Source organism: Phragmites australis, chromosome 7 (assembly GCF_958298935.1).
Source record: "Phragmites australis chromosome 7, lpPhrAust1.1, whole genome shotgun sequence".
Classification (NCBI taxonomy): Eukaryota; Viridiplantae; Streptophyta; class Magnoliopsida; order Poales; family Poaceae; genus Phragmites; species Phragmites australis.
The window spans coordinates 32,395,414-32,419,256 of NC_084927.1; the positions used below are offsets into that span (position 1 = coordinate 32,395,414).

General features: G+C 50.6%; 1 protein-coding gene and 1 pseudogene across 1 annotated transcript; one reads left to right on the top strand and one right to left on the bottom strand.

Moving 5' to 3' along the window:
- Window positions 1–2,280: 2,280 nt before the first annotated feature.
- On the bottom strand, window positions 2,281–9,738 carry LOC133923628 (xyloglucan galactosyltransferase XLT2-like; annotated as a pseudogene).
- A 3,477-nt stretch (window positions 9,739–13,215) lies between these two features.
- On the top strand, window positions 13,216–15,122 carry LOC133924806 (xyloglucan galactosyltransferase XLT2-like). Its single transcript, XM_062370518.1, has one exon. The coding sequence runs from the start codon at window positions 13,505–13,507 to the stop codon at window positions 14,930–14,932; it is 1,428 nt and encodes a 475-aa protein (XP_062226502.1). The 5' UTR covers window positions 13,216–13,504; the 3' UTR covers window positions 14,933–15,122.
- The last annotated feature ends 8,721 nt before the right edge of the window (window positions 15,123–23,843 follow it).

Below are 23,843 nucleotides of genomic sequence, written 5' to 3' on the forward strand. Positions count from 1 at the left end.
AGGCTAGTTTCACTACCGGTTCTTATACAAACCGGCAGTGATAATATTACTGTCGGTTTTTATTGAAAATCAGCACTAAAAATTGACTTATCACTGTCGGTTCGTAATACAAACCGATAATGATACTATTACTGCTGGTTTTATTGAGAATTGGCAGTGATAAGTATCGATTTTTTGCAATAACCAGTGAAAAATCGACAGTGTTAGTATTTTGTATACAACTTAAATCGGTCCGCGGTATTGCCACCGGGACTCTGGAATCTTAAAATTCGGGCCCTGCGGCTTCGGCCCGGGGTTCGCCTTCCTCCTCTTCGGCTGGGGGCTCTGTCCCCCGGGCCGTTGAGGGGCCGCCGTGGAGCCTGCCTCCGGTGGCGGGTCGGCCCGGGCGCCTGCTGTAGCGCAGCCGGCCCGACCTTGGTCTTCGGGGCCCCCGTGCCCTAGACCTGGCCTCCGTCGCGGACTCCGCGCCCGACGACTGGCCACCCCAGCCTCCCTCCTTCGCGCCGCCCGCCGCCGGCCGCTAACGTGGAGACGACGACAATGACGAAGACGATGGCTGGGGCATGAACGCCCGGGGGCGTTTTCCTTTGTCCCCCGGGGCCACCGCTCCGCTACCGGCGGTGCCTCTACCGCCAGCCTGATGGCTGCTGCCTGCAGCAGCTCCACGGTCGGCCTGCGGCCTGCCGCCCGCGGCGTCCCTGCAGCCGGTTGTCTGCGCGCCGCCCGCCTCTTCATCCACCCCGGGAATCTGGATAGTCCTGGGGTTCCGGCGCCCCGGACGGTCCATCAGGCCCTGGGTGTCGAACTTCGGCAGCGTCGCTTGCAGCGCCACCCTGCCCGGGTCCGCGTAGAGCGCCAGCTGCTCCCGGGACAGGACCGCCCGGGTGAGGTCTTCTATGCCGGTCACCACCCGTAGTAGGACCGCCAGCGCTTCCTCATCCAGGTTCCCGTTCTCGCCAATCTGGGTCCTGGTGATGTCGTTGGGGCCCGTGTACATCCAGCAAGGGCGGGCCCGTTCCTGCAGGGGCGACAGGCGGCGGCGCAGATAATCAGCCACCACCATCACCGACGTTAACCTCGCCCGGCGCAGGTCGTCGATGCGGTTCAGTACCGGCCGCATCCTCTCGTCCTCCGCCGGGGCCGCCTCATCAGCGATATTCTTTGAGGACATAAAAAAGAGAAGTTAACCCTTGGGCTTTTACGGTCGGATGTAATTTCCCAACTAGGTAGGCCTATACGAGTAAATTATATTCGGTTGGTGGAGGTTTTTGATCAAAGAAGGTTCCATTCAATCGGAGATGATTTCTAATAAAAGCTTCAGGATCTAAACACGAGAGAGCATGCCGAGATTCATAGGAATAGATCGATACACCCCCCCCCCATTACGTTAGTCTTCTTCTGAGATTAATAAAGGAAAAATGGGTTGCGTGGCTATTATCCTAAAGGAGGTGTGTGTGTGTATATATAATATCATATTTTACTCTTTGATACATACAATTGATGAACAAATATTTCTTTTTTAAATAAGTATTTTTATAGTTGACTTTATTATATGGATTTCTGTTCGGAAAAAAATAAAACTAATAATTTTCAGAAGTCATGTCGAAGACGGGTACTTTAGAAGCACTCTGGAATGTTCCATAAAATTTTGATACTATAGGAGGACTAAAGATGGTAAATAGGCCTTCGTCAAGCCGTTGCATGCCCCTATAGGTAGCAGTGGCCCGTCGACGCTCGGTGACGACTCCAGGAAGAAGCCTCGTGCAATTTGAAGCTGAAGTAATGAATGATGTTGGGCCGGTGGCCTAAGTGTTGTTGGTGTGAGGGCGAGGGTGGGGGGAATCACCCCATTGGTCCAGTGGGTCCATGTCTCGTTTTGATATATAGAATTTAGTTCATTTTAAAAAGAAAAACTAGTGATTTTCAGAGCCTCGCCACATATAGGTACTCTAGAAGCGCTCTGGCATGTTCCATGAACTTTGGTTTTTGAACGGTTTTCAGAATATACAAACCGAAGTAGTTAGAAAATATTGGAAAACCGTCTAGTTCGGTTTCGGTTTTTACAATTTAGTTTTTAATTTTTACCGAAATTCACATTATAATGGAATGTGTGATGGCCTATAGGCCGTGTTTGATGGAGTGGACAATAATTCAAAGTGGGTCGTGGGTGGATGGGAATGTAGGATGAGCTGGGTTTTTTTTTTCGGTTCGGTTTTTCCAAACCGAATATAATAAACCGAATAGTCTAAAAATAGAAACCGAACCGAAACGAATAAAAAACCGATAATCTTGTTTTTCGGTTTCAGATCGGTTTTTGGTTCCCGGAGGTTTTTGCCCAGCCCTAGCTCGAAATACATCCCTCGGTCAACTGCAATTAACACCAGCGCATCAACCGCGGCAGTGTGGCAATCAACAACGAGATAACCATTTCTTAAATCATGAGCTAATTGCAGGCAGCACTTCCCCATTATCGATTTCCACGGGAGCCAGCTCACCTCCCTGGATCTCACTCTCTGTTACTGTTGACCCCTCGGGCTCATATGCTTGGTCAACTCTCCATGTATGGTCTAAGATACAGCAGGAATCAATTATTGCATCGAACATTTTTAAATTGACGCTTCAAGGTCTTCGGTTGTTGTTCAGGATATCTGCAGGCTCTTGCTTCTTGATGCCGATGATTCAGAGAGGACGATTTTTATGTATGACGAAGAGTTGTCCAATGATTTATCCCCTGAGACGTGCCGACTGATCGCCGCCGCCGATCCATTTTGGCCGTTAGGAGGAGGCGCCGTCGATTTGCTGTTGACACGCCGAGCGCCGAAAGGGCTGTTCAAAGGTTTGGAAAAACGAAAAATCACAATGCTGCTTTTGAATGGACAGTAACTGGCACAAAGGATCAGGGGCAATTCAGTAAAAACATCATGCTGGCTTGATCGAAACAAAATCACATTGATCCAAAATGGTACATGAAGCAGTGACAAAATACAGCAATGGAAAGACGGCAGAGAGAACCGATGCAACTCACCTTCATGGACAATGCTCCACCGACGCCATTGGAACCGCTTCAGCACGCCAGCCAGAGCCACATCCAGCGCGTCCGCCATGCCGTCGCCGAGCCCGTCAGACGACGACCCGTACACGAGCCTCGGGATCATCTCCACCACGCGCTCCTGCATATGCCGCACCAGCCGCTCGCTAAACCCCTCCAGAATTTCCCGCACGCTCACGTTGCCCATGCGCAGCGCCTGCCGGTCGATGCCACTTCTCCTCGCTGCGCATCTCCGCCGGCAGGTACCATCGGTACTGGTCGTACGCGGTCCGCCGCCAGAACAGCACCGGCACGGCGCCGGCCACTATGCAGTCGAACAGCGACCGCCGCGTGAAGCTGTCCCCGCGCGGCTGTAGCCAGAACCTGGAGTCCAGGAACAGCTCCAGCACCGCCGCGCCGTTGTCGGTGCACCTTGTGGCCCGGCAGTCCACGGGGCAGCAGTTGGCGCGCCCGGCGTCCTCGCACTTCTCCAGCAGCACGTCCATGAAGTCGTCCCGGAACCCGGCGCGCGGCGCGCCGGCGAACCCGAAGAGCTTTGTGCGCGCGCGGGAGAGCATGTACCGCTGCCACGCGCGCACGTCGGCGGCGGCACGGGGGTGGAAGCTGTTCGGGTAGGGGACGCCGACGTCCAGGGGTCCAACCGGTCGGCCTCGATAACGAGCCGGGTGACGTTCTCCATCCCCGGCATGAGCACGAAGTTGGTGCCCCACCCGTCGTCGCCGTACCGGCGGAAGTCCCACGTGATGCGCCCGAGCGTGATGAAGTGATCCCACCCGCCGGACTTCTGGAAGGACGTCTGGTTCTTGAGCCACCGGAGCAGCCGTAAGCCTGCCCTGTCGCGGTCAGAAACGGTGGAGTTGTCCCCCCCCCCCCCCACCCCCAAAGGTGGCTGCCACGTCAAGTCCGGCGTAGAACGGCCCGTAGAACGCGGCGGCCAGCGACGGGTCGGTGGCGCGGCACCGGTGGGAGAGGAGGCGGCGGTGAATGATGACCTCGAGAACGACGAGAAGGAACTGGTCGGTGTTGTACCAGTTGGGCAACGACGCGTTCGGTGTGACGTTGAAAAAGACGGGCAACGTGGCGGCCGGCTGGCCGAAGCCGCCGTTGGTTAGGTACGGGCAGAACGAGTACCACGGCCACAGGCTCTCGCAGTCGTCGATGACGTCGTGGTTGAACTCCAACGTGAAGGTCATAGACGTAGATGAGCCCGGCCTTGCACACGCCGGTGTCGACCTCGCCGTTGGCCCAGGTAGTGTTGCTGCGACGCGGTGCCGGGAGGAAGCGGGAGCTGGGGAAGCTGAGCCGCTGAGGATGTTCCTGAAAAGCACGAACTGGAGGGCTAGGAAGGCAAGGAATGTTGGAACCGGCGGTGACCACCGAGCTCTGGATCGTCTCCGGCGAACTCAGGAGTGCAATGAACACACACGCATGCGAAGTGGAAAGAGTTTTTCTTGCTGCCAATAACCGCAGCCCTTTTTCTTGTTTTCTGTTTCATCTTATACGAAAAGGAAACATGCATACATGAGCTTGAAGCCCGACATTCCCGCCACGCCGCACAAGCTGCACGGAGTGCCATTTTACTCGGTCACCCGTGCGATATGCCCGACGAGCGCGTCGTGGCGAGACTATGCAATGGATGCGGTCGCGGCGTGGACTAGGCACATCACTACCACCCGCGATTCTACGCTAACAGACTAAGCACCTAAATGCAAACAAACGTGACAGGAAATACAGGATTACATCAACAAATCACCCCCTTAATCCTGTTGAACATCGATGACGCCCAACTTCTGTCTCATCTCGACGAACTTGACTCTACCGAGAGGCTTGGTCAGTATATCAGCCAGTTGTCCGTCTGTGCCAACGTGATCGACTTCAATCATTCCATCACTGATACACTCACGAATGTAATGGAACCGTGTATCTATATGTTTGCTTCTCTCATGGTACACAGGATTCTTGCTGAGTTCAATTGCAGACTTGTTGTCAATCAGTAGTCTGAACTTTTCAGTCTTTCCTCCTGTCAGTTCAGCCACCAACCTGCTCAACCAGACACCCTGACAAGCACCAGCTGCTGCAGCAATGTATTCAGCTTCACATGAGGACAATGCTACAACTTTATGCTTCTGTGAGGTCCAAGTCACCAGATTTGGTCCAAGGAAATAAACAACCCCTGTGGTGCTTTTGCGATGAACAAGATCTCCAGCTAAATCACTATCTGAATATCCCAGTAACTTCAGCTCTGAATTTCTTCCCTTCACAAATCTGCAGCCATAGTTGATTGTCCCAGATATGTATCTGACAATTCTTTTGACCAGTGCCCAATGTTCTTTTGTTGGTGTTTGCATAAATCGACTTGCAACTCCCACTGAATAAGCCAAATCAGGTCTAGTGTTAACCAAGTACCTTAAGCTCCCAATGATGCTTCTGTACCTGGTAGCATCCTCTTCACTGCCTACATTTCCAGCCAATACTTTCACATGCTGTTCCATTGGAGTGTCTACTGGGTTACACCCTTTCATGCCACTGATCTCAACTATTTTGGCAGCATAGGCACTCTGACAGAGTGTGAATTCTCCAGTTTTCTGTTTCACCTCCATGCCCAAATAGTAGCTCAACAGCCCTAGATCACTCATACTGAATAGCCTTTTCATTTGATGCTTGAATTTTCCAATTTTGCTGCTGTCAGGTCCACAAATAATGAGATCATCAACATATACTCCAATTAACAAGAATGAGTCACCCTCACTTCTTCTGTAAACTGCATGCTCAACATTGCTCCTTCTGAACCCTAGACTTCTCAGTTCTTGATCCAATTTTGCATTCCAGGCTCTTGGTGCCTGTTTCAGGCCATATAGTGCTTTCTGAAGTTTCAGCACTTTGCCTTCCAATTTGGGATCACAGAAGCCAGGTGGCTGATGAACATACACCTCTTCAAGAAGATCTCCATTCAAAAATGCCGATTTGACATCCATATGGTGTACCTCCCAATTTCCATGTGCAGCAAGAGCAAGAAGCAGCCTGACAGACTCCAACCTTGCTACAGGTGCAAAGACTTCATCAAAATTCACCCCCTGTGTTTGAGCATATCCTTTTGCCACCAATCTGGCTTTGTGTTTGATTATATTCCCAGATGGATCTCTTTTCACTTTGAAAATCCATTTCAATCCAATAGTCTTTTGTCCTTTTGGCAGATCAGACACAGTCCATGTTTTGTTCTCATGAATGGACTGGAGTTCATCTTGCATTGCATCCCTCCAGCACTTAACTTCTAGAGCATTTTCAACACTTAATGGCTCATCTGCTGCTAACAAACACAGACCACTGTATTCGAAATTCTGGACCTCATCTGTGCTATCAAACAAGTCTGACAGTGTTCTGAACCTGAGACCAATACCTTCAGAATCTGCTTCTGTATTTGAGGGTGGAGTGGCCCACTGAATCTCAGGTTGTTGTGGTGCTGGTGGTGTCATAAGTGATCCATGTCCTGTAGGAATCTGAGGGCTATGTGGTGGAGACCAATTTTCATTTTGATCAGTTTGTGGCTGAAAATTTGTCTCTGCATTTGCTTCAGAATTGCCTGTTGCAGGATTGTGTACAGTGCTCTGAAACTCGACAGTGAAAGTTTCAGTGTCTCCATTCTCTCTACTTGAGCTATTCCAGTCCCACACCTGATCTTCCTCAAAGATCACATCCCTACTAACATGTAGACGACCTGTCAGAGGGTCTAGTAACCGATATCCCTTTGTTCCAGCTTCATATCCCAACAGTACCATTTTCCTTGACCTGTCAGATAATTTTGTCACTCCAGGGCCTAAGTCCTTTACATGAGCAATGCAACCAAAGGTTCTCAAATGAGTAACTTGAGGTTTTCTGCCGTGCCAGGCTTCAAATGGGGTCTTATCCTGCAAGCTTTTGGTTGGTGCTCTATTCAACACATATACTGCAGTTGCTACTGCTTCTCCCCAAAATCGGGCAGGTACTGACTTACTCTTTAACATGCACCTTGCCATCTCCACCACTGTCTGATTTCGACGCTCAACTACTCCATTCTGCTGAGGTGAATATGGGGTAGTTGTATAGTGCTTGATTCCTGCCTCATTGCAGAACACTGTGAACAGATTGGAATTGAATTCCCCCCCTCTATCTGTTCTCAGTGCTTTGACTTTGCTGCCTTGCTCAATTTCTGCTCTGGTCTTGATTTTCTTCAGATAAGCTAAAGCTTCATCTTTTGTTTTCAGCATCTCGACCCACATGTATCTGCTGAAGTCATCAACAATCAACAAAAAATATGACTTGCCTCCTGGAGTTGGTGGTCTAATCTGACCACACAGGTCTGCATGGACCAACTCTAAGCCTTTTTCAGCTCTGTACGTGGACGCTTGTGGAAAATGAGTTCTGTGCTGTTTACCCAAAACACAACCATCACAGACTTGTTCTACCCTGTCCACGATTGGCATTCCTTCTACCATATGCTTTCTGCCTAGATCACGAAGAGCTCTGAAGTTCAGGTGCCCATACCTTGCATGCCACTTCCAAGCTTCATCATTCAGTTTTGTCAGTAAACATACAGGTGGCACCACACCAAGCTTGATTGTGTATAACCGGTTCCCAGTACGTGGCGCACTGATTATCAGTGTGTGTTCCTGATCAAACACCTTCAGACGACCATTTTCCAACACCACCTTACACCCCCCTTCCTCGAGCTGCCCAAGGCTAATAATGTTGCTCTGAAGCTTTGGAATGTAATAGACATCAGATAGTACCTTGTGTTCATTGTGTCGACCATTCATGACGACTGAGCCAAGTCCATGGATCTCCACGCAGGACCCATCCCCAAAACGAACAGTGCCCCCCACTGACTTGTCTAGGTGTGTCACAGCCGATATAGTGCCTGTCATGTGATTACTTGCACCAGTGTCTAGAACCCAGATGTTGTCCTCGCACTCCAACGGGACAACATTGTTCTCCGTCAGATGAACGATCTTTGTGGATGCCAGTAGCAGCGCCGGCTGATCAGCACCTGTGACGGCGACGTTCACCTCTTCGTGTTTCGGCTCCTTCTTCTTCTTCTTCGGACGCTTGCAATCCTCGGCCCAATGCCCGTAGATGCCGCAGTTGTGGCACTGACCTTTCCGGCGGGGTGTCCCCTCTGACGTGAGTTTTACATTGCCAGTGCTCCTGGAGCTGCCGCCATCAGAACGATGCGGCGCCTTCCCTCTTCCTTGGCCGCCACTCCCACCGCTCCCCTCCCTGGCAGAAGTGGAGGTGAAGCGATGTTTGTTCTTTTCAAGCCAATCATCCTCTGCGAGCATCAACCTGCCAGCCTTGTCCACGATCTGCTCCACCTTGTCCTCGAAGCGATCCTCTGCCGTGCGAAGTCTGCCCACCAACTCCTCGATTGTGAGTCCGTCCATGTCACAGAACATCTCAATCGAAACAGCGACTTGATTGAATCGAGCCGGCACGACGCGGAGGAATTTCTTGACGACACGAATGTCTTCGATCGTCTCTCCGAGGGCTTTCAGATTGGCGACGAGATTTGTGATCCGCATGCCGAAATCTTCCACGCTCTCACCCTCCTTGAACGCGATGTTCTCGAACTCCTTGAGGAGCTTCTGTGCATTGACTGCCTTGACACGATCAGTACCTTGCCTCATGGTCTTGAGCAGATCCCACGCCTCCTTAACGTTCGCTTTCGCACCCAGCGCCGCCCACATGTCACTGGGCACAGAACGCATCAGAGCGCCCATGGCCTGCCGGTCTATCGGTCGTGGCACGTCCTTTCCGGGCTCGATTGCATCCCACACCTCCAAGGCTTCATAGTTGATCTTCATCATCATCGCCCAATCTGCATAATTCGTGCGGGAAAGCATCGGCCACATCAACGTGCTCTCCTTGACGACGCGGTGACCGCCTGATCCTCCTGATCCCGACGTATCATCATCGCCAGCCATCTCCTTGTCCTCTTCAATGCGCGGTCTTTTGGGTGAGGGTGGCCTCTCGAATGGAATATCTTGCATTCAACACCGAGAGCCCCTCACGCCGGTGCTCCTACACGCCTGGACGCCAGCGGCCGGCTCTGATACCAGTTGTTGGAACCGGCGGTGACCACCGAGCTCTGGATCGTCTCCGGCGAACTCAGGAGTGCAATGAACACACACGCATGCGAAGTGGAAAGAGTTTTTCTTGCTGCCAATAACCGCAGCCCTTTTTCTTGTTTTCTGTTTCATCTTATACGAAAAGGAAACATGCATACATGAGCTTGAAGCCCGACATTCCCGCCACGCCGCACAAGCTGCACGGAGTGCCATTTTACTCGGTCACCCGTGCGATATGCCCGGCGAGCGCGTCGTGGCGAGACTATGCGATGGATGCGGTCGCGGCGTGGACTAGGCACATCACTACCACCCGCGATTCTACGCTAACAGACTAAGCACCTAAATGCAAACAAACGTGACAGGAAATACAGGATTACATCAACAGAGAACAGCAAGGAGCCTCGCAGCAGCAATGCCGCCACCGGGTGCGGCGTGGCGGCATTGACTGGCGGTCCCGGCGGCGTGGGGGGCTTGACCGGCGATGTCGTTGACTCCGGCATGGGGAGCCTTGGTTATTTTGTGGGGACGAGGTAGAAAAAAACTATGGGTGCCATGTGGAGGCAGGGCGAGCTACTAGGTGCATTCCCGTAAGAGGAGTGGATCCGAAACAACGTATCCGATCGGGTGTTGCTGGTGACCATGGATAAAATAGACGCAAAGATTACTAGATGTGCAGGCCGGCAAGAATTAAAGGATTATTTGACGCTCCAATATATGAAAAAATGCAAACAAGCAAATAAGTGTAAATATACAAATTGCAAGTTATTCGTCTAATCCTCATTCGAAATTTGTATATTTACACGAATTAAGAGTTAATTTGAGGAAAAAGATATTGTCACGAAATATCACAAAATAATCTCTCCACTTATAGAATAGTGGTATCAACCGTAACCTTCTAATGAAATCGAACAAACAACATTCACTATTTAGATCCCGTTTGTTTCAGCTCAGGATTATAATAAACTAATTTATTTATTCTGAGCTAAAACAAATAGCTAGTTTATTTGTCCAGATTATTATAAGCTGAAGCTCAGATTATAACAATCTCATAAGCTGTGAAAATAAGCTTATTTCAGCTTATTTGGTCTTTTATTGTACTACCCATCAAATTTAGAGGAAATTACCCGTCAATACCACTCCCCCCATCCTACACCCGAATCCCCCGCTCCTTATTGAGGGCATCGCAAACTTTTACCAATAATCTATACTCCAATAATCTAGGTTGTCAAACAGCTCACAACTTATTTCCCTCCAGCTTATCATAATCCAACTTATTATAATCTAACATCTGTAAGCCGTTTATTATAATACTAAGCTGAAACAAACATGACCTTATAAGTTTATACTCACTTACTAGTTTTCACTAAATATTTCCCCCAATATATATTTCAAAATTGCTTCTGTGGTTTTCTTGATCCTGTCAGGCAAACAGTGACTTGGGTTGGAGATTTCAATTTTTATTTAAAAAAAGTTCGCGCACTTCGCAGCTACTATGGTAACCCAGCCCAAATTGGCCCATCAGCTGGGGTAGTACAATGTACAAGTAGTTGGGTCAGATAGGCTTGTCTTAAAAAAAGATCGGGCGGAGTAGGCCAGCGTAACCAAACAGGCTTGGAATCTATGCATTATGGCCTAGTTAGCCCAAGGCATATAAACTTAGATCATTAGGGAATCTGGGAATCCTCTAAAAACGGTGATATCAAAAGAGAGAGAGTGTGTGTAAGCATAGTCCACTTAGCAAGCCAAGTATCCTAGTAGCTGTCTATCCCGGTCTTGGTTTTCCATGTGTTTTCTTCCAAAGGTGCAGCTAGCTATCGACGATTAATAGACTTAACAAATGCGAGATGACAGAGTTAAAATGCTCAAAACAATGAATCACCTAGTTTTTTAGGTAGCGGGACTCGAACTGTGTTAGTTAACTGAAGAAACAAGTGCCATATCATTAAACTAATCATTGTTTCATGGTTGGTGGTTCTCTTGTGCTGAAGCATGTGCATGCACGGAGTTAAACCTGCGATCTCACTAAGAGCATCTTTAAGAGTGTTCTAATCTCACTTTTTATAGTTAAATTTAGAAAATTTCATTTAAAATCTCAGCTCCAACAGTTTCTCAATCTCACTCCTAATATTTACCGATGCCCAAAATTGTTCCTCTCGCTAGCTATTTGTGGAGAGCACCTCTCGCTCCCAAAACGACCAACTGCCCCATGGCCCATCGCCTCAGCCATCCTCCGTCCAAGCCGACAATGCCGGGAGCTCGCCCTCGACCTCCTTAAGCCGACGCCCAACTAGAGCTTTGCCTGCATCACCCTCTCCTTCTCTGGTCACCGCCTTAAGCTCCCCTCCGACCTCTATGTCGATCAGCCACTCCAGCGCCTCCCCGCCCAAGCCAAGCACTTGGTGAGCTCCGTCGTGCTTCATTGAAGCTCTCTGACCCTTTTTCTCCCTCTCTCCCTTGCAGAATCACGCCACCACCATTGCACCCAATAGCCATCACCGCCATTGCCGCCGTCACTGCACTACGTCGACGTGCATGTTGCTGCCGACTCCACAAATGGGTTTGCCTTAGTGCGCTGAACATCTTGGTACCACCCATCCTTCGAACTTTGCTGCTGTTTGTCGCTGGTGAGCGATCAACAATCAGTCAAAATCAATCCCCTCCCCTGGGTTGATTTTGACTGAAGTCAAAACCTTGACTCGAGTCAATGGGCCCCAGATCCACAAATCCAGAGAGGGTCTAGGTAGATCTAAGTAGAAATAGTTTTAGGGTTACTTAGTTTTCAAAAAAATTAAAAATAGTTTTGGAAGTTTATTGGAGCGAAAGGGGATATAGGGAATGAATTTTATTGGGAAGGTTCACTATATGGTGATATTAGAAGTGGATTTTTGGGCATTTATAAGAGCATTTCTAGAAGACACCTCAACATATTTTTTTTTACTAAAAAACACTCTTCAACAACTCTCCTAGTAGGGTCCCCAGTTTTACCATTCCTATAAGCATACCTCCATCTTACCTACATCTACCAAGCAAGCTTCGTTCCTAATCCACCCCCCCTCGGGTTCCTGCTCCATTGGCTGCCACCACCCCACCCTCCCATCGCGCGCCGTCAATACCCCCGACCACGACGACCCCCGCATGGCCCACGACTTTCACCGGACGCGGTGACCTCCGCCAATTGTGCCCCCCCTCCTCCTTTTCGTGCTCCTTCCCACTCCAAGGTTGTGCTCCTCCAGCCGCCACCACCCCACACACCCGCCGCGCGCCGTCGGCGCCCCTGATCACGACGACCCCTGCCTGACCCGCGACTTCATCCGAGGTGGTGACCTCCACCGGCCGCGGCCCCTCCTCCTCATGTTTAAGGACGCATCGGAAGCAGGTAAAGTCAAATAGATAAAAAAAAAGGTTGTCATGAATCTGGATTGTGTACTAGAAAGCTATGAAACTCATCGCAAAATCGATCAATTTATCCTTCTTCCCGTGAACGATTTTGGACGACAGGGGGTGGCACTAGGCGCCTATGGGCGGCAAGGTGAGGCGCTTCGAGGCAAGGTCAGGAGGGGGCGGCGCTAGGTGCCTAGGAGCGGTAGGGTGCGATGCTTGGAGGCAAGGTGGGGAGGGGCAGCCCTGGGAAGTGGATGGGGCGACGCTGGGAGATGGGGCAGCTCTGGGAAGTGGAGGGGAGGGGAGGGCGACGCTAGAAGGGAGACAGGAGGGGCGACAGGGAGCAGCTGCATGCATAATTTTATAGAAGTTCCTATCATAACCATGTCATTCCACGCTCATAGACACAACTGCACGCACATTTTTACTGTGTAGCTCTGATAAGCAATTAAAATTTTACCAAAATTTTTGAGAAATTTTACAAATATCTAGAATTTTGGAGGGAACAAATATCTATTTTAGAATTTTCTTTTCCTAATATGTGTAACCTGCATAGTAAGAATGAAAAATAATTAAAATTTTAATAAAAATTTATAAATTTCAATCTTTTCCCTGGTGAAAAAAATAAAACAAAATTGAACTCCCTGCTGGAGTCTGCTTGAAGTCTCTCTCGTCTGCCGGCCGTTGTAGGACGCAAGGCAGCATACATTCTTCGATCCATGGCATAGCGGAACAAACAGTGCCCGAAAGCCGCCGCTGTTCTTTCCCGTCTCTGCACTTGTTTACTCCCAAAAATCACTTCCCCAGCGCAGCATGATCTCCATTCCCCAATCCCCCGGCTCCGCCCTACAGCGCCGCACGTTCTCGCCCCGCGGTCCCCGTCCCGCAGCGCGCGCCAGCCAGATCGCCCCCACAACGACGCGCGATCCCCTCTAGCTAAGCACTGGATCGATTCGCCCCTGCCGTCGCCCCCATGGCCATGTATCGCCCCGAGCATCCCAGTCCGCCAGCCCGCCGCCGCCGCCTCGTCGTGCTCCTCCTGCTCGCCTTCTTCGCCCTCCAGCTCCTCGTCTTCCTCGCCTTCCGAGCGGTGCGCCCTCCTCCGGCCCCGGCCTCCTCCACCGCCGCCGTCGTCTCCGTACCGGGGCCGGTGCTTTCGCGCGTCGGCGCCGAGGATTCGAGCTGCGGGAGCGGGCTCGTGTACATCTACGACCTCCCCGCGGTCTTCAACCAGGAGCTGCTGGGGTTGTGCGACTCGCTGGCGCCGATGTACTCGATGTGCCCCTACCTCGCCAACGACGGGCTCGGGTTCCCAGCGGGAGGGACCAACCTGTCCGCGGTCCTGCCGCGCGAGCTGCTCGGGTCGTGGTACGCGTCCGACCAGTTCGCGCTGGAGCACATCGTCCACCGCCGCCTGCTATCGCACCGGTGCCGCACCACCGACCCGGCGCGCGCCGCGGCGTTCTTCGTGCCGTTCTACGCGGGGCTCGCCGTGGGGCGCCACCTGTGGGCGGCGAACGCCACTGACGCCGACAGGGACAGCGACTGCGTCGCGCTGCTGTCGTGGCTCCACGCGCAGCCGTACTACAAGCGGTCCCACGGCTGGGACCACTTCATCGCGCTGGGTCGCATCACCTGGGACTTCCGCCGCACGCCGGACGGCGGGTGGGGTGGCAGCTTCCTCACCATGCCCGGGGTGGCCAACATCACCCGCCTCGTCATCGAGCGCGACCCCTGGGACGACATGGACGTCGGCATCCCGTACCCCACCGGATTCCACCCGCGCACCGCCACTGACGTGCGCGCGTGGCAGCGGTACGTCGCGCGGCGCCCCCGCCCCAGGCTTTTCGCCTTCGCCGGCGCGCCGAGGTCCTCAATCAAGGGCGACTTCCGCGCTCTGCTGCTGGAGGAGTGCCAGGCGGCCGGGGCCTCGTGCGGCGCGCTGGACTGCGCCGAGGGCAAGTGCATCAAGAATAACGCGCTCGTCATGGAGCTGTTCATGGGCGCGAGGTTCTGCCTGCAGCCGCGTGGGGACAGCTTCACGCGGCGGTCGCTATTCGACTGCATGGTGGCCGGCGCCGTGCCGGTGCTATTCTGGCGGCGGACCGCGTACCAGCAGTACGGGTGGTTCCTTCCAGTCGACGGGCGCGAGGGAGAGTGGTCCGTGTTCATCGATCGCAACCAGCTCCGCGCGGGGAACCTCACCGTGCGCGGCGTGCTGGCGGCCATCCCAGAGTCGCAGATGCGGCTGATGCGGAAGCGCGTGGTGAAGATGATCCCGACACTGGTGTACTCCGCGGCGGACGGGGACGGGCTCGGCGGCGGCATGAAGGACGCCGTGGACGTCATGGTCGACGGCATGCTGCGGCGGGTGCCCGAGCACCACCGGAGCTGGAGGTGAACGTGATTTTAGTTACTGGAGAGGAGCAGATCGATCATTTTTTTACATTTTTTTTTCTTTTTCTGACTTCTTTTGTGTGAACTATTGTACACCCGAAAGATTGCTGCTCGTCGTCTCGAGTTGTATCACTGCGGCTGTAGTTGTAAATTTACACGCGTTACAACAGAATCAGAGAGCCCGAATTCGCGTACGATGAATTGCTTTCTTTCTGAGTCGCTGCATCTGGGGCACCGTGATTGTTGGGTTTGCGAGCAGGTGATGAAAGGATATAAGAGTTGAAATATTATTTTATTTGATTAATTAATATAAGATCGTATTAGTGGATATAAGAGTTGAGATTAATTGGTTGTTTATATGTAAATGATTTTATGACACCGATATATATAGAGATGTCTGTATAAGTGAATGCATGATACATTAGAATAATGTTTGATTGATTTTATGACATCGATATATATAGAGATGTCTGTATAAGTGAATGCATGATACATTAGAATAATGTTTGATTGATTATATCCGTCTGAACATGTTGAGTTAAGATTCTATTTGATTAACCGAATCTGAAGTTATATGAGCAGATGTCAGAGTTAAAATTGTGATTAGTTACTTGTATGTAAATAATTTTGTGATATTAATAAGTGAGTCTATCTGTATGAATGGGTGCAGACTTTGTATGCGCTGAGCCAGGCTACACTTCTAAGCCAGGCTACGAGTGTATATTTACATCCGTTCAATCAGTCTGAAACAATACACACGGATATATAAATATATTTCTTTCTAAAATTATATATATCCACCGGGACAAATTACCCCGAATATGCAACCAATCACACCCTAGATTTTGCTATGTACTCCAGCAGTACAAGTTGCGGCAAAGTTGACCGGGGATGTGTAATCGTGTTCATAGAGCGGTTGGCTCCTCGATCTGAGCTCGGCTTGTTACCACGGAGCACAACATTTCCTGGCTCCTTTTATTTCTTGCGCTAGCTGGCAGCCTGACACCAAATGCAAATGGGAATCAAATAACGGACACCAGTGAAAAATCGTCCGGTATCCACCATGGTAGACGGTGGTTGGAATATTTACCGTGGAAAATTTCTGTGAGAATCTTTAACGGTACTAGACAATAGACAGTATGTAGACCTAGTACAGCAGTTCATCCTAGTTGCTGGCTTTCCTCCGAGTGACATTCGATGTGCGTGCACTGCTCCTGCTGTAGCCGCTGCCGCTGCGGACATGCAAGCAGAGAAGATGCGTTACGTGTTAATAGTAATAGGACCCCGAGGATCGGACCGGATCCTATGACTTTGCCCCCAACTACGTCACAGTGCAGTCTGCCTCCAATCCGCGGTTTGCAGGATGGAACGACTATGCTCGACGCATGCTTCAACTCCTTCTTTTTGCGTTTCCATGTGGCCCAATTCGACCCAACAGCACGGACGCTGCTCTTGGACGGCTCCCGGACGCCGGAAGGAATGGCAGCGTGAAAGGAACGGCCTTGCCTATGAGAAACGACCGGACGACCTCAAGCAGCGCGAATCGAAGATTGCCGCCGTCGGGGACGACCTCGGCGGATACAATCACACCGTGCTCACGCGGCTCTCCGCGCTGAGCTCCCTCGTCCCTAGCCCCGTGCCGGGACAGCTCACCCCCGCAGCCGTTGCGCACCTGGCGATCCAGTTCTTGGCGCTTTCCGGGAAACCTCCTCTCCGTCGACCTCCACTACGTCTTCTCCCAAGAACTCCTCCGACCGGATACGCCCGTCGCTCCTTCTGCGGGCGCGCGATGCGGCGCCGTGCTGTTGGGCCGAACTGGGCTGCGTGAAAACACGGCTATGGAAGCAGCTGCGTCGTCGGATGCCACGGACGGCGGATTGCAGCACGACTGCACGGTGACGAAGTCGTGGGCAACGCCAGAGGATGCGGATCCCTGAGGATAGGTGGTTTTGGGGTCACTACATCTAAAAAGGGGACATGATGTCACTATTTCAATACAACTTCCATGGCCATAACAGAGAACTTCGCCACCTAAACTCTACCACAATGTCTAATCACTTCGTAGTTGATGCAGATAAGTGAAAAATTGAAGTACGCCATCGATAAGAGTTTTTAGCTATTGATTTATAAGTGAGCTAACACCTGAGCGATTTAGCTCTTTGATCTTTTCATTCTAAAGAAGTTGTACTTGTAAACTAGCAAGGTGGCACGTACATTTACGCAGCTAGTTTCGTTACTCTGTGTTTTCTTTTACTCACTTTGATTATAAATTTACATTTATACGATCAATCAATAAATTTATTATGTGATTTTCGAATTTTTTAATATTTTAATTAAACATAGTTGTATAAGTAATCATTCAAACACACAAATTATGCTCTTCACTTGCTTGCTGCTGCAACTGCAAGCTATCTGGCCTAAGACCCCAAGCTCGGCTCCAGACGGTTGCATCATGTCTTGTCTTGTTGATCCTTAGCTTGTGGGTGTTCATTATTGTCATCATAGACCATGGCTCCATCATTTGCGACATGTAATTGTGTCTTGCTCTATCATTTATCTAACACAATTATCTCATGTTGTGTAATAACAAATTTATTGTTAGATTTTTTTAACTTCCCGAGAAAATTAAGTCAAAACTAGCACCTCTAGACCATATAGCCACAACCACGAGGTATGTGGCCTAAGGCCGGCTCCAATATCCTTAATATCCCTTGTCACCACCGTATGTCGCTGTTTGACCATTTATAGCTTGTGGGTTGTGACTTCCCTCGATGTCTACCTAACATCATGATCTTGAGAGCAACGGAACACAATGTTTTTTTTGATTCTTTTTAAGATGTCGTCTATTCAACGAATAACATCTTTATTTTTTTTAAGTTGTCATCCGTTGGAAGAGCGACATCTTGGTATCACCCATCCAACGGACGATGGTAGTCTAGATGTACAATATTATTAAATGATTATGTATTTTTATAAATATAAAAATATAAAAATAAAGAAAATTTCACGTTGCCACGTGAGAGTGGACTCGCATTGGGCTTTTCTGCCCGACACCTTTACGTGATTGGAAACCTAGTCGCCTTCTCGATTTAATACTTTGATCTTTCGTTGGAACGAAGAGCAGAAAAAAAAATGCGAAATCATCATCCAACGATTGCGTCCAACAGAAAAAGGCACCACAGCACAGACATCATGCTTGCAGGCTTGCAGCAGCCGCACGGGAAATTAGCATCTACTCGCACTAGGAAGTAGGAACTCGCACTGCTCGAAGGAACTGGAATCAAGGAACATCATCCATCCATCACGCATTCGCGCCTCCTTTCGGAACCGACAACGATCTCCCCCTCTCGCGAGTCGCGTCACGCTCTGAAGTAAAGCTTCTGCCTTGTACTACTAGCACAAGACTTATTGCCATCAACCGACAACGATGGAGTACTCGGGGCTGTTTGGTAGCGCTTAGAAACTGATTCTACGTTAGAATCGACGGAAGTGTTATTAAATATTTTTGTTGGTGAATCGATTTTGTGTTAGAATTAGAAAGAATTATTTTTATATTTTGTATTGTGATGTGGGAGAAAAAAAAAATCTAATTTTCACCGATTCCTGACTGAGTCTCTTTAATTTTAACACAATCTTCTCTCATAAATCACTGTCACCACTAATATATCAAACAATTTCGTAGACATAATTACTTTTATCATATAATTTAATTTTACTATAGAATCACTTTCACCAAATAGTTAGTAGATTAGAAAGCTCTATCAAGCAAACCCTTATACTATTGGAGAGTGCTCCACTGACAGTGTAGAGAGACGAATTGGGATCCTCTGCAGTGAAAGAGTTACTGCAGAGAATCTAAGTGATTTATAGTAGTGATAAATCTTAGTTGTCCGATCGGCAACGAGCGTTCCGGATCAATCACTATAGTAAATACTACAATACAAAATTCACCCTGTAGTGTATTGAAATACTGTAGCAACAATAAGTGATAATTAGTTAATGCAGACTGTTGTAGCATTAGACTCATTTTACTATAAAAATAGTGATCATGTGCACTAATTCATCATTAATGCAAACAAAGGTTACTTCACCTCCCCGTTGGCATGGCAATGTGCACAATTTATCCAAGCGTCCGGTAATAATCCTAATGTGCGAAATTAGGATGTGTTTTTTATCTGTTAGTTTTTTTATCTGTTAGTTTGGGTTCGGGTTTGACATTAACCTAATGTGCGGATTTGGGATGTATTTTTTACCCATGAGTCTAAATTCAGGTTTGATATTAAATTCAACGGATAGAGAGAAACACGCATAAAATATTCATAGATATAAATCATTTGACGATATATGAACTGGCAACCGCCCCTATCCCCCCCTCACTTACAGGCATGCCTGTGGGTAGGGGTGGAAAACGAGCCGAGTCGAGCCGGGCGAGCCGAACCAGGCTCGATTCGATAGAAAAGGCGAGCTGGAATATGGGCTCGGCTTGGGCTCGGTTCAAGCTCGAGCCGGCTCGGTTGGCTCACGAGCTACTAATAGAGAGATCCCCTCCCTTCCCCGTCATTTCCTTCCTCGTCTCACCCACGACCCCTCCCTTTCGATTCTTCTTTAGTTCCTTGCTTGCCTCGCCTGCCTCCCTCCTCCTCACCAGACCACGGCAAACTCCGTCGGAGAGCTCGCCGGCATCATCACCGGCAGTGATTCCAATTAGCAATCGGTCGACCGGCAACACCTACATCATCAGCGTGAGAAGGAAAGCTCCTTTGGGCCGGCCTCGGTTGGCGTGCACGGCCAAACCATGGCTTGTGGCGTGCGACCAGCGCGGGGGTGCTTGGAGCCCTGGGGTGGACTGCGTCGTCATCGGGTCGAAGCCCATCTGGTGCATGCCATAGCATGCACGCGGGTCAATCTCGACAGAGAAGCTGTGGTGCGGCTGCTCGACGACGAGGTGGCGGAAAGGGGCGCCAGAGTTGGACACGAAGGCATTGTGCGCGTCGGTTCGGCAGTGAAACAATAGGATTCGTGCTGAAACTTCTTGGAGGAGCGTTGCTTGATCTTGCTCCCTTCTTTCCTCAACTTGGGCTCGCCGGATCTAGTCTGGGTTCATCGGATTCAACAGGATGTACGCTTCATGGTGAAGTTTGGCGGTGCTCAGCGGTTATAGAGCGTCGGTGTACTACTTTGTGGCTTGGCGTGAGAGAGTGAGAGCGTCGATGAGAGGGCGGCAGCCACGGGTGGGTGGGCACCGGGCGGAGTGGCAGCGGCCACGGGCGGAGAGGAGGCGTGAGGGTGGCGGCGTTAGGCGAGCGGGCGGCGGCGCCAGGCGGAGAGATGACAGCCACAGACGGAGACTCGTGGCGCGCCTGCAGCCTGTGGGAGTGTGGTGTGCGGGTGCGGGAGTGCGAGTGCTGGCCTGCTGGGATTTGAGTGGGCACTGGGCAGCGACCGAGCCACGAGCCAGCTCGGACTCGGCTCGTTTGGTAACCAAGCTGAGGAGGTGGCTCGGGCTTGGCTCGCTTGACCACCGAGCCGAGCTGAGCTTCAGCGAGCCTGAGTTGACTCACGAGCCCCAAGCTTTATTTCCAGTCCTACCCGTGGGCGATGGGCACATATACCATTCTTACCCATGGTACGAATTTGTATAGCTCCAAAAGGTATTGTACCGGTTATCCTCTCTACTCCCCATCATTGCGTGGTGGCATCAGGAATGCAGCAGAATCCATCACAACCCGATGAAGCTACTGCAAACTAATAGTGAAACAGTCACCAAGTTGCAGTTGCAGGCCTGCAGATGGTAAGATGTCAGCTACTCAATTGCAAGCCCTGTCTGGCCGTGCAATGAGGATCCCAGATGAACATGTTCGATGAGGAGTGTTCATAGCTCAACAAGCGTCAAATACCACGCGTGCGTTGCTAACTGCGCTCCACGTAGAATTCCTAAGCAATTCAACAGCTCAAGCACGCCGATGAGTCTCATCGGATCAGGATCACTCCATCCACTTTGAAGTCACCGGCGCTTCACTCCAGATCAGAAAATGTTATGTAACTAACTAAAAAATATTAAATAACCAACAAAAAATGTTAAATTATTTACAAAACCAAAAAATATTATATAACTAACTGAAAAAATTAAATTTTAGTAAAGTTAAAATTCAATCTTACATGTCCCTCATAAATTAAATGTTAGTAGAGTGAAGTCACGCCTTAGCTTCGTAAGTGCATTCTCAAGCCTCTCTACGCCGAGGATTTCAAGCTCGGCTTGCAAATTGCCTGGTAGTATTTGCTTGTGTAGGACTCCATCCCCACATGTCCGACACCAGTTGGTTTTCATTGAAATGGTACTGGGTTAACTCGGCTGACAAACAATGACAAACCCAGATGCAAGTTTTGTCCCGGGGCCTCACTCTGAGACTACAATTTGCATAGAACCATCCTTTTTCGTTCCACATGTAACACGCTGAGAAATCAATCCCACATACTACAACAACATTACTGAATTGCAGATCTTCCAGATGCTTCGGTAGATCCTTGTCGCAAATGGTGCATTGATTTGTTTCAGGATTCAGGGACTTCCATAATCTACTGCTTATAAAACATATCCAGCAGCGGATGAAACTGCCTCCAAGGGAGGAAGGAAAGATGAAGCCGTTGCCTCTCTCTGGCAACCACGGGGGTGACTCCTCCGCCCCCTCCACCTCCGGCCCCAAATCCACACCTTCCCTCCCCCCCTCACCCCCCACACACACTAGATCCGCCTCCATTCCAGCCATTTCATGCTTTCCCCCTCCAGATCCACCAGTTTTCACAAGAGCTCCTGACTTCCCATGGATACTTGGTGCCCCTTCCTCTCGGTCCAGACAACTCAATCTCCGGTGTGCTGGATTTGCTCGCTGCAGGTCATGGAGCCCCGTTGGCTGACTTTTCTGCTCCTAGTGTGTTGTGCGGCTCCGCCGCCTCGCCCTCAGGTCATCCAGTTGTCCCGTAACAGTCCTCCTCTCCGAAAAGGCCCTCCATTAATGTTTCCCAGGCGGGGAACTCTTCCCTGAGGTGACATGATGGAGTTACTGTTCCCAAGAAGCCGAATCTACCTTAAGATCTTCCTCTCCTTCAATTCCCCATCACCGTAGGGTGCCTTCCGCTGTCCAATGCCAACAAATAAGAGATGTAGTGCAGCGCCTTTCGCTCCCAGCATTCAAGTGTGTCGTCAAGTGCCAACAAACAAGAGATACAGTGCAACGCCTTCCACTCCCAGCATTCAGGCGGCATGGGCTTCCTCCAGCCGAGCCAATCTAGGCATCAATCTAACATCTCGGCTTGCTCCAGTGTGAAATCCTCAGCTACTTTCGCTTGTGAGGCTCGAGGCAATGTCACAGAAGCCATTGATAAGGGGTGGTGTTTGGTTTGACTGCAGCGTTGGTGGAGAAAATCTAGGGCTCATTTATAGCCCTGTCCTCTGGCGGATTCCTCTATCTTTGCAAAAGACAGACTACAGAGGAAGAAGGCCTTCTGAAGGAGAGCCCAGGGGAGGTGCCTCCATTGCATCTCTCTAGTCACCGGTCCTTTGAGTGCCTTAGAAAATCTTCAGCTAAAGCTCCTACTCTCCTAGTCCGCTCTACTTCACGCCTCCCTCCTGCACCTCTGCCCACCACCAACCAGGCCAAATCTCAGCCCTGGTCATCTTACAAAGAAGCTATGCCAGGAAACTCCTCCTCCCAAGCCCCAGGTGACCATGTGGCTATGGCAGCCTTCCCTGGCGACCCAACAGCCAAACCACTTGATGCTGAGGTGGCCATCTTCGCGATGGGCGCGATGAATCGAAGGATGGAGAAGCTCTGTGGCCGTGCGGCGGAGTGTTGGCTGGCCGAGACTAGGCCGGACTCAGATGAGTCCCATCTCGCCGATGCGCTTGCTGTGGAGTTTGGTGTTTTATTCACGAGTGCTAGGTGGTCAAGCATCACCCAGAGGACTTCCTCTTCATCTCCAATAACCGTCAGAAGCGTGATCAAGTTCCCGTGGTCTGCTAAACCGCAGGAGAGACTTCCACTTTCCCAACTGGAGCGATCGGAGGTATGCGGAGGGTACTCACTTTGATTTCCATGTTCGTCTGAGGCTCGAGGGCCTCCCGGACCACTCCTTCTTCGAGGAGATCGCTGCACAGATCTTCGGCAAGCAGTGCGCCATCCACAACATCGAAGAGCACTCATGCAGAAGGTAGAGAAATCGGACCTACGACCTCTAGGTGTTGTGCAAGAACCCGTCCCAGATCCCCAAGATTGTTTGGCTCTCCATTATGGACTGTGATTGGGAGCTACCTTCCGTCAACATTCCTCTCCCTCAAAGTGGAAATCCGTTACGACGAGCCAACCGGGCCCAATAGGGGCCAAACTTACCGATGCTTCATCCACTTGGAGGTGGTCCATAACTTGGCATTCCTCACCGACAACTCGCTGCAGGGACCAGGCACCACAAGGCGCTGGGAGCGTGTTCTATACTAGAGCTACAGCTCACTGGATGGTGGCGTGGCCGTGCATCTAGCCCTGCCCCCACGGTCCGGTCGCTCCAATGACAGTCCTTGGCACCACCACGATGATGATGTTGAGGATGATCAGCCCAGGCGGGGTGCTCGAAGACACAACAACCGCTTCCTCTGGTCTTGTCTGTTCAGGCCATGCCGGGACTCGAGGGACTTTGTCAGGGGCCACATCGACCGAGGCTATCAAGGTCGTCTCTAGGACACCTGCGGACAACATCAACATGGATCTCTACCTCCATGTCGCAGCCCGGTTCACAACCAGCGCGAGCTTGAGGGCCACTCAGGGACGTCTGGTTCACGGAAAGTTCACTTTTCCTCGCCCATCGCCACTTTTCTAGGCCATGATACAGGTGAACATAACGGGTCCATCTCCTCTCCTCTGCCA